The 11,798-nt window shown below is 36.8% G+C and overlaps 1 protein-coding gene across 2 annotated transcripts in view; it reads right to left on the bottom strand.

The window, feature by feature from the left end:
- The window catches only part of AFDN (afadin, adherens junction formation factor), a gene marked incomplete at both ends in the record, with an annotated part of 126,768 nt that overhangs the window by 69,995 nt on the left and 44,975 nt on the right, over positions 1–11,798 (bottom strand). The window contains 4 exons of one of the 2 annotated variants that reach the window (XM_080341888.1): positions 298–392; positions 6,959–7,003; positions 8,553–8,720; positions 9,136–9,247. In XM_080341888.1, the coding sequence (XP_080198014.1) occupies positions 298–392; positions 6,959–7,003; positions 8,553–8,720; positions 9,136–9,247 (420 nt within the window). The remainder of the gene's footprint in view (positions 1–297; positions 393–6,958; positions 7,004–8,552; positions 8,721–9,135; positions 9,248–11,798) is intronic. The other variant, XM_080341887.1, reaches the window with a different exon arrangement.

Raw genomic sequence — 11,798 nt, 5'->3', positions numbered from 1 at the left:
TAAGACTAGTACTTGAAAACCATTACGCAGTTATGACAACACTGATCCGTACCATTAGATTAAGCGACGAAAAAGAATACTCCACTTTAAGTAATGAAACCTTTACTTCCCTCTTAGAGCAAGAGAGGGGAAACAACATAAATCGGAGTTATGACCATCAACATGAAATTGCAGCAATATTTTACCCTTCTAGCTTTGATGTGTAGTCACAGAATATTTCACTAGCTTTCACAATTACACATTAAGTGACCAAAGACTGGACCAGTTCTCTCATCTGACCCCACTTATTTTCCATACCTGAATGGAATTGTCATCAAATTTTTCGGTTCCAACTTCAGTGACACTTAATTGCAGACGATAGAGCTTTGGCTTATCTCTGGAGTCAGAACCATCTGCAGAGCAAGTGACAAATATTAATTTTCAAGTTATAGCTGTTCAAATACTCACATAATATTTCTACATTACGGCAATTTAGTTTAGAATAGCAATGTTCACCAAAAAATAGCTGAGTGACATTCTTTCAAGAACTGTTGGGAACTTAGTTGCTCATCATAATGGAAATGGAAAGTAGACAGAGTCCACTCATAGTGGCTGTTTTCTACAAGTGCACAGAACAAAGTAGTCAAGAAGGACTATTCGGAACACACTTTGAAAAACTTTTTCTATTTCATTCATAGCTTAAGCAATACAATTTTTTTTAATCTATAAGATTTCACATATACCAATATGGGTTTAAAAGATTTAGAAAACAAGATATCTACAGATCTCTATAACAACAGTATTTATTGATCTTACTAAAACTACAGATTATCAGCAACATCGACTGCCAAGTGGCCAACATGTCAAACTGTTTACTATTCATCACATACTGAAACAGGGTGATATTAAAAGATATTCTTACAAACTGTTTATCTATGACAGCTTTAGTCTTGATATATATGACTGCAGCACTTCTGGCCTTATCTTTATAGTCCCATTGACCTATATTTTCATCTCACAGAAAAGGAGGCCAAAGATAAAGTTTGTCTTCCTCCTCCCACCAGAAGAACTTATTGTCCAAATAGAATAAAATTTAGCAAGATACACTAGATGCAAGACAGGATTTAGCTGTTGCCTTCACAGGCTAACACAGATGCATTTTGGCATCCATGTCAATCCTCTCCTTTTCCCAGAAAATACTTCAGCTTCACATACGGTCAGATATTAAACTAATGCTGTCACTTCTGACTTTTCTGCAATTTCTCCTCCAAAGAAAACACGTCAAAAAAGGGAGGCTGCAGGACAATGTCTTATCTCTGGACATAAACAATGATTGAGTCATCCCCAAAAAGCATTAGAGAATATTATGAAAGCCATGGTTTATACAGTGAGACTGTCTCCAGCAGGATACCAGTCAACTTCAAATTTTACATGAAAAATCAATACAAACAGAACCTCCATAACTGAACTCCCGGAATTACTACCACGATCTGTTTATTAAAATCAGAATGCAAGCCATTTAACCACAAAACTTCATTTAGTCTATGAAGTCCTCTGTCAGTCCTTCAATGAACAGTATTTAAAGGCATTAAAAGTCAACAGGACAGAGAAAACACACTGACTAAAAGCAGAAGATACAAAGAAAGGAAGGCAATGGTACTCAAGAACAGAAAACACAAAGTGAATGGAGGCGGGAAGAAGCTGGGTTATCAATGAAGAATGATACCAACAGAGTTTTATATGGTTTTGACACGGGGGAAACTATGACGGGTGCTCCTAGCAGTAAGTTTCTCCTGGGGATGTTGTGATGTTACTGGGACATAAAGACATCAGACAGAAAGATAGTCCATAGACTAGTACTATAAATACCAAAGTTCAGTGCTGATACTATAATAATTTCCAGTTATTAAACATATTTAGAATCACCATCATAATAGTAGCATGTCATATATCACAAAAAAAAAAAAGTGTATTAAACATAAGAGCACTCAGTTCTTTAAACATTTTTCAAGTACAGGGATAAGCCTCCTATTAAATCCCAATATTTGAATCTATAGAGATATACATCTAATATCACTGTATACTAAAAAAAGTATGCTAATACAGTATCTTCAATAGAAATTGCATGCAGTTTTTCGTACATACCAATGCTAATTAGAAATTATATGTCTGCATCTTCAATGTCATGAAATGCAGACATGTAATACGCTACTGAATATATTTGGCTCCTTACTCCCAATTCTCTAAATTGCTATTATATCTCCTGACAACTTACATGTCAAAACCTAGAGTAGCTCCTTCATTTATTTATTTATTAATCCGAAAGGCAAAAATTTTCTCCTCCTCACACATCAGTTTGGTAAAACTTGCATCCAAAAGATACAAGACTCAGTTTGGAGGCAAGGACCCTTATTCAACATGGAAAAATACTGGAATTTCAAAAGTCAGTGACATAGAAGTCATGGCTAGTTATCCAGGGCTTTTGTTCCTAATTTCGTATGGCACTTTCTCCTAAGCCCTTTATATACAGATTAGAGAACAGGCTTTACAGTCTAGTGATTTCAGCCCTATATCAAACAACACCTGCCCCAGCTCCATACATTTTTGACATCTTAAAGAGAACAAAAACCAAACCAAACCAACCAAACAAAAAACACAACCCAAAAAAACCCACTTCAAAATATTCCTCCATACTTCTGAAATAGTGTGTAAAACACATGCTAAAATACTATGTTTAAGAGTTTATTTAATATAACTTCCAGATCTCAGTCCTGAGTTCAGCACCTGTGAATAATCAACCAAGTTCCTGCTAACAAACATCTACCTTACACCACCATATATCCTCAATGTAGATGCATGTTGTGTAAAACGTATTTTCACATAAGAAATATTTTAGTATCACAATGTTTCTGCTGAGGCAAATTAAGACCGTTTTTGTTTCTCTGATGTGTGAAATGTAAGAAGAATAAACTTACTTTAAAACCCCAGCACTAGATACAAACACTTTTTTGTCTTCCCAGGAAAATGAGAAAAATTCAAGGAATCACTGAAAATTATTTGGAGCACATATGTAATCACCCATCAACAAAAGCTAATTTCTACAGTAAACGGTATCTTAATCTTGAAGAGAATTACTGTAAATTCTAAAAAGGATGAAAAACCCTTTTGTTTGATGGGAGGGATGCAGGAGGGAAGGAAGGTTGCATTAGACTACAATGTAAAGTCCTGTTATTTCCTGTTTTTCAGAAGCTGGAAGCCCGCCCGAATGTGGTTTGGAATGCTTCCTCCTAACTTACTCCAGCAGTATACGGATTGTGACACACCTACAGCAAAGTCCCTGGTCCCCAAACCCCGACAGTCCACGAAGGCTGTTCTTAGCCTCTAAGGACCAAACTCTAAAGACTTCTGATAGTTGATCTCATTAATGTTTATAAATATATAAAGAGTGAGTGTCATGAGGACGGAGCCAGGCTCTTCTCGGTGACAACCAATGATAAGACAAGGGGTAATGGGTATAAACTGGAACACAGGAGGTTCCATTTAAACTTGAGAAGAAACATCTTCACAGTGAGGGTAACAGAGCACTGGAACAGGCTGCCCAGGGGGGTTGTGGAGTCTCCTTCTCTGGAGACATTCAAAATCCACCTGGACGCATTCCTGTGTAACCTCATCTAGGTGTTCCTGCTCCGGCAGGGGGATTGGACTAGATGGTCTTTCAAGGTCCCTTCCAATCCCTAACATTCTGTGATTCTGTAGTTCAGAGAGGTGGTAAATATGACCTAAGTCACACAACTTAATGTCCAGAATTTGTGGTGGGAATAAAAAAAAAAAGGAGTCATATATCTCGGGTTTGTATCTGACATAATAATTATTTTCTTTTAATTCAGAAATTTGTAAGATCAAAGTTCTGAGGGAGATGGGCATTAATAAACAATACAGAAGCAGCAGCAAGAGGTATAAGGAAAATGTATGAATTCTACACAAACTTGTTCATTTTATATAAGTACGCAAGTAAACACATGCATAGAAGAAAGATGGTGTGTATTCTATTTATGACACCCGTGACTAAACAACACTAACAAAGCTAAATAGTTGCAGAAAATATCTAGCTCTTCAGCTGTTTTTTTTAACCTTAGAAAAATGAATTGGAACATGTCTTCCGGACATATCCCGAAGACACAAACTGAAGAAGCAATAGTTATGATTCAAGAGATCAAGTTAGCCACTACTGCCTAGAGTAAACTTAATTATCTACCTGACAAAACTCTTCCCAGTGACATCATATGAAGGTTCAAATAAACTTGGTATGGTTTGCATTTGAAATAAGTTTAATAAGCTATTTTCCCCCGTGACAGAACTACACATACAAAGATTCATATACATCTGTGTATACTGCCTATCACACATTGAAAACCTGTATTTCAAGAGCTAACCCTCAATCAGAAAGCAGACCTTAACACCACTGACCAGGTAGGAAACAGTGATTTGGAAATAAAAGGGTTTTTCACAAACACTACAGCATATAAACGTACACTAAAAAACACTATAAAACAGTGTAGAAGAGTGGCTTTCTTTCACCTTCCTTGCTAAGAATGCAACACAGATTTTGTGACTGGGTTTATGCAGTCATGAGTCAACATTCACACTTTGAATAGCAGTGTTATAAAATAAAAAAAACAACAAAACAACAACAACTGTCTACTGAACAGAAGTGAACAGTCACTGTAAGCACATCAACTCAGTGATTCATAACACAAATGCACATTTTTCATCAACAGAAAGATAATAAACGCCTCTCTTCATGGATACATATTTTAAATGCATTACTTCACTGCTAAAAGGTGAACCCTACACCACTTTGGAGATGATAATTTAAAATTGATTTCACTAATCCAGTGCTTGAGACAATGTTGAAAATAGTTTTTACTTAAAACCAGACTAAACCAAATTATGACAATCAGATAATAGAAAACAAATAAGCCCACAGTTAAACAAAAGGGACTGCATCCTTTGACTTAAAAATTAGCTAAATTGACATTTGAAAGGCAGCAGATGTCCTGCACAAGTTCCTGAGTGCTAAGAGTTTAGACAGTAAGAAGTTTAAAAGATTGGTTGGCCAGATTTGAAACATCATGTCAAATTCAAATTTGAGACAAGGAGTGTACTTCCAGCAGAAAGTGCCAACAGTGAACATTTCTGGTAAATGAAGACTCAGTGAGGAATGTGACAGACAACAAAGCTCCTTTAAACTAATGTCTAAAAGTGTTACCACATACCATACTACAGTTCTGTTCTCAGAAAGAGGGTTGGTCAGAGAAACCACCCTGGCCAAAGCTTTCAAGCTTCTCCAGCCTCCTGTAATTCTTTCCAAGTTGTTATGCTTGCATGTTCTCCGCATTTCCCATCTCTGCCAATTCTACAGCTCAGGGTTGCTTTTCTTTTGTGATGAAGCAGGGAGAAAATTTTTATTTCAGGCTTACAGGATAAATCTCAAAGGCTCACATCCTAAACCATGTTTTTTTGTCATTTTCTCAGCCTTTATATAGTATAGTATGATTGAACAACAGTTAATAATATCCCTGAACTCGTGGGCAGCCGTATTCACAGATAACCTAAACCGTATCAGCTATTCAAAGTGCTGCCGTATCTGACTTTGGTCTAGCCAGCCTATTTCTGTTACTATCAGATTCATCTCAGTTTATTGGTTCATTTACATGGCTTGGAAGACAGAGACAATTGCTGATTGACACATTTACAGCCACAAACTACTGAAGTGCATCCTCTACCATATTGTGCAGAATCTGTTCTTCAGTCTATAAAACAGTCATACAACCAGCAACGTCAGCAGCTGTGGAGAAATGGAAAAACAGGACATACTCCCAACAGCCTGAAATGCTGTGTTCCAAGGAGACAGGCTGGACTCTAGAGTACTAAGACCTTTTTTTCACACTCTGAGATAACGACTTAAGAAATTTAAAGTGTTTTTTACAGTGAGATGCAACCAGATTTCAAGCTTTCTACTCAGCTGTCAAGTGTTCCTGTAGAGCTTGTCTATGCTTATTAGATCAGCACACACTATGGAACTCTTCTGCTCTCTAGAATAATGATGTTCATGAAATGGAAGTCTGAACTTATCAGAGAGTTGAGCACTGGAGGCATTAAGTTTGAAAAGAGTTCCTTAAATGTCAGTATTCTACTCCACATCCATGAAAAGGTGAGCAACACCAACAGACATATAGTACTTTTATAGAAGTCTAGAAAATAAAATGAGAAAACAGATGATAAAAAATTAAGAAAAGGAATTATGGTAGACATTTCACCACAAAGAAGAAAGTGGCTTGTATTCTTGGCAAAAGCAGGACATACCTGCACTTGAAGGTGAATCAAAGATCAATAATGATTCATACGTTAGGTTATCCATTTCAAATGGTACAGATAAAAACGAACAGACTCCACTGTCTAATGTGGCTAAATCTCTTTGACATACACTGGTGACAACACCAAAATCAGAGAGCAGAAATACCAAAGGATGCTACAGAACACCACACAGCAGAAAGTGCGGTCACATTACCAGTGGTTCAAACACTATTTCAAATAAAAATGATCACGGATTTCATATACTGCATCAATGTGGTCAAACACTGAAAAGCACAGTTAAGTACCGAGGCATTTACCCAATTAACTTTTTAACTATGAATTCTGCAAGCAGACAGAGAAAACAACGCTTTTCTTTCTACCACAACACTGCTTGTTAACCTTAGCTAAAAGGATGGCAGCACATTTGTGATCTATTTTATGTTTGTTCACAGACAGAATAATTAAATGGCAGCTGACAAGACTGATAACTACTTCACAGAAGCAGTCCCTTGGCAAAAAAGATAAACAAGATAGCCTTTCATTTGTCAAAAAGAAACAAAAGATTTTCAGCCTGTGATGTTTTTAGTGACTAATGAGAGAACAGTATTAAATATAGTGTTACCTTCATAAGCGTGATAGTTGTAGTAGGCAAAGTGATTCCTTCTCCCTGGGGTTAGAAACACATGCAGAGGACCCAGGTGAAGGCAGCACCAGCAGGACAGAGACCATGCAGAACATGCGGAAGAGGGCAGGAAAAGAAAAGACAGGAAAGGGTGAAACTGTAGCCAGACAACACTTATTCATTTTATAAGGATGAAGTGCATTAAACCCTTTCAACTTCAGAAACTGCATAGAATATAAAAACATCAGTACCACAAAGCTACTGAATGGAACAATCCTTATTGTTTAGAAATGCAATAACAAGCTGTTAGAAGAAAAACATGAACAATAGCTCAGTCCCACAGGACACGTGCAAAGGCTTAGTACACAATGTTGACACCTGTGGCATTTCACATTGTTTTTACTCTCTCGGTTAATGGACGTCTTGCTCCACTGCCCAAGCACAACGTTTTAATAGTAGAGCAACTATGCTCCATGAAGAGTTTAGAGCACAAAAAAAAAAAAGTACTAGAAGTACTAGTAAAAAAGAATAAGTAAATAAAAAACACAAAATGTGAATATGAAAATCAAACCTCAGCATATAGAGCCCAATATAAAATACACTTAATATATTTTGTGCACAACAACAAACCACACACTGCTTGACTATAAATTCGACCAGACAGAAATTTAACCAGAAAAGGTTAAAGTTTTCAGCACCAATTTCCAACCTTGCTTCCCAAAGGTAAACAACCAGACTTCAAATTGTAAATCACTGTTTGGATACCTGACTGTACCCAAGTAACATATAAATGGGAAAAAGAGCTGCAAATGACTAAATCACCAAAAACGAACATTCACTTCCAAATCTTTAAACATGAAGACAACAGAAATTAAGAGTAGAAGTTGTATGTGTTTTATCTGCCGTTGTGGTATAAAGAAACACTGGATCCACTGGCTGTTCTTAAATAATACTAATTGCAAATTACAGTGCAGCCCAGAGAATTGGAATGCCAAAAATACAAGCCAGCCTTGGTAATAATTTGAAGGTTCTATATATGCTGAAGAATGTTTAGCTAATAAGTTTGATTTTAAAGTTCATATTCTTGTCCTTCTAACAATGTACTTTTCACGTACAGCACTATCAAATATATCTTACTAGGTATGCTACAGCATACTTCTGGATGTAAAACAAAGCAGATTTAAGTGGTGTTTTTCTGGCTCCCCCTGAAATCACAAGACAACATGTTAAAGTACTTATCAAGTTTTAAACCCCCAAATCCAAAGGAAGTTGAAGACAGAATGATTTTTTTGTTTGTTTTTTTTTGATACACTAAAAACTTCATACTTGAAACCATGCTAATAGAGGCAGAGTCTTAGTCAACCATTTCTCCCCTTCTCTTACTCCAAATGTTTTGCTAGTAAAATTTAAATACTATAGCAAGATGTAGCTTCACCTCTAGATAGCTCCACTTAAAAATCTAACATGAGAAGAACAACTGATGGGACACTGCCAACAGACTGTCTGGTGCTTTCAATTGGAGTCTTATTTTCGGAAAATCTAAGTAAATATGTAATAATGTAATTTAGATTATAAGACAATTAGAGATTCTTACCTGGGCTTAATTCTACCAGATATGGTAGTTTCTCAGGAGGAAGGCAAGAGCCATAGCCAGACCCGTCAATTCTTTCCTTCCCCTTTAATAGCTTTCCATCAGCTATTTTCTTGGATTTCTTTGGGACATAATCAGGAGGCCTCCTTTTCAATTGAAAGACTAGCATTCCTGAAACACAATATTATACCTTCTTTGAGTCTCAGTATCAGTGAGCAAGCATACATCTAAAACCTATTAAACTGGAAGTGTTCCATAGGATTACTTTCAGCTTACTAAGTTCCTGACACTTCTTTATGTAGTCATTTTTAAGTTAGAACTATTTAAAAGATTAATAGGATACTTCTCCACAGTGGATACTTTAGAAACTGTACGATAAAACGTAAAACACTTCTACTCTCTAAAGATATATTACTATAAACAGTGCTGATTGAAATAGTAAATAATTCTAAAAGTACCTATCATTAAAAGTGCCTGAAAACAAAACACTTCGAAGTATATGTTCCCTTTCTTACTTTACATGGGTTTCACACTATGGCTGACTGCGTCCAAGGCAAAAAAATCTCTTAAAGCTTTTCTGACGTACCTTTATCACCAGGCCACTCCCTGAATATCTGCAGTGGACACTCATCATCATCAAGAATAGTTTCTTTAGCACCTTTATCATCGGAGTGCTGAGCACCAGGAGGCAGCACGACCTAGAACGGAACCATTATCAGTTTTCAGAGCTGTTAGTAGACAATTTGAACAGAGGATTCAGGAGCATATCTTCTCATTTTTGTTTGTTTATAACAAGATACGTCAAAATAATTCAGTAACTTAAAATTCATTTTGCTTTGCAAGACTTTTTCTAACTCTCTGTCTTGCCTCTTGTTACAGTGAAATCACACTTCCTGGAACACCAGATACATTTAAAAAGCAATGGAAAGCAAGTGACAATTCACGTAGTCAAGAGCATCTTCCAGTAAATACTATTATTCCAATTTCTCCACAGCCAAAGGAAAAAAAAAAACAAAATAAACCAAAAAACAACAAACAAAACAAACAAAACCACAAAAAAAAAAAAAACACAACCAAACAAACCAACCAACAAAAAAGCACAAAAACAAAAGAAAAAACACATCACACAAAAACACAAGCCCCAAAGATTTACCTGTGGGAGTGATAATTAAAAAACTGAAGTTTCCTTTACTACCTCACACATGGAAGTACCTTTAGAAATGGCAAGACAAGCTGCCAAGAAGAATGTTATGATACTTCCTGCATCCTTGTCTTACCCAACCTTTACCTGCCTAAACAGAAACTAAGGGCACAACTGGAGCATTTCACACAACTGCTTCATGCCGTCCAGCTTTAAGGAAGAATCAAAACTAAGTACACTTAGGGAACAGAACCACAGAGTGTTCATATCTTATACATCTATAGCCTTACAAGGTAGAGGAATGGAGAAACCTTGATTCAGGAGTTCTGACTCTAAAGAAGACACAGCCTGTGATTTCATGTGCATTTGCATTACTGCTCTCCGCAGCGATTGCACATAAAAGCCAACGACAGGCAGCATTACAGTGCGGGAGTACCTTCTAAGTTAAAGATGGATCTTTCGAAGTTGAATAAAATAAAAAAACAAAAACAAAACCCCAAACATTTCACTCCCTCATTTATGATCCTAGCAATGTTATTTGAATTCACAGACAGCTCTGTTTTAAACAAACTACTCAGAATTATTCCCATCTCTCAACTATGACCCAGGTAACACCTTCTGAAAAGATGCCACTACTGGCTACTGCACCCCACTACAGTATCACCCTCCAAAGGCTTTTCCACTCTCATTTATCGCTCCCTCTCCTCACCCATTTCAGTGTTAACTACGTTCTCACAGATCCACCTCAAACATCCTTTCATCTTCTTCCAAGGAGGAAACAAGTACATTTCAGATCAAAAGCATGTAACTGAGTCATTGGCTGTTCCCTAAAACATTTTCTATGCAAAACCTGGCTAAACATAGGACTAATTAAATTATCTTTAATTAGATTTTCAAATAGACAAGCTATATTAAAAGGAGGAAAACATTAAAATGTACAAGCCGAAGGGAAACAGAACCACATCTACACTGAAATCTTATCTTACCAAACCACTCTTTTCTATTTCAGATCTCAGACTTTAAAATCAATTATACCTATGGGATGACTTTGATTAGCTAATTAAACTAACAGTGTTTCAAGCCTTATTCAACAAGCAATAATTTTTATACTCCAAAGCAAAGCCCTTGAGGCAGAAGGCAACTAGTTACAACAAAAGAACTACACATTGCAACAGGCATTCCAGAGGCTGACCAGCACTGGGCAGCAAATCAAAAAAATCCCAGATGCTCTGAGGTTAGAGGACAGGTGAAAGAAACACATCGGAGCTGCTACTTGATCCTGATATTCATTCTGCCTTGGAGCCTGGACAAGCATCGGTATTTGGCATTGGGCTCAACGGCAGCAAAGGCAAACTAGACAAGAGAAGAAGGGTCCCAAAAGCACTAATCTCCTTTGTCCTCCTGCCCCTCAGGGAGCACAAGCCAATAAACTCAGACAAACCTTGCTTTAAAAAGTGTGTGACCTAACCTGTAGAAAGACACAACACACCACATCTCAGCTTATGCATTTCAGGAGGCTTCTAATTGTGATCAAGCCATTTTAGAAAACATCTCTATGTTTTAACTGAATGCTGCTTCAGTGACACCCATAAAGCTGAAATTCCTTCATTTTAAAACAATGGAAAAACATGGGAACAAGTTTATATTATGACTGAGTTTTGGCTCATGGATAGAGATTTGCTTTCATTTTAAAAATAAAGAAGATGCAGTTAAAAATCCTTTCATGAATTTGAATCCATACAGACTGCTGAGATCAGGCACAGACATTCCTATGATTTCTGCAGCAGCATAGGAAATGGAGATGGGTAAAACCAGCTTAGGATCACAAGTCCTGGAAGCAGGTTGTCAGCTGACAAGCTACGAACTGAAACAGATTTGTAACAGATAATTGGGAAGAATATCCTCTGCTTCCTCATAATTGCATTCAGGAGCATATACAAATTATCATTTATTCATTTAAAATGCAGTGAAATATGCAGAAAATACAGCTAAGAAATTTAAATGAAGCCCATAACAACTTATCACTTAACTTTCGAGCCATTTGCTGGGATAAACAAGTCAGAGAAGGCATTACTCAAATACAATAGCTACGAGATCAAGTTATCAGA

Source organism: Nesoenas mayeri (assembly GCF_963082525.1).
Source record: "Nesoenas mayeri genome assembly, chromosome: 3".
NCBI classification, from domain to species: Eukaryota; Metazoa; Chordata; class Aves; order Columbiformes; family Columbidae; genus Nesoenas; species Nesoenas mayeri.
This window is presented reverse-complemented; position numbering and strand designations above follow the sequence as displayed.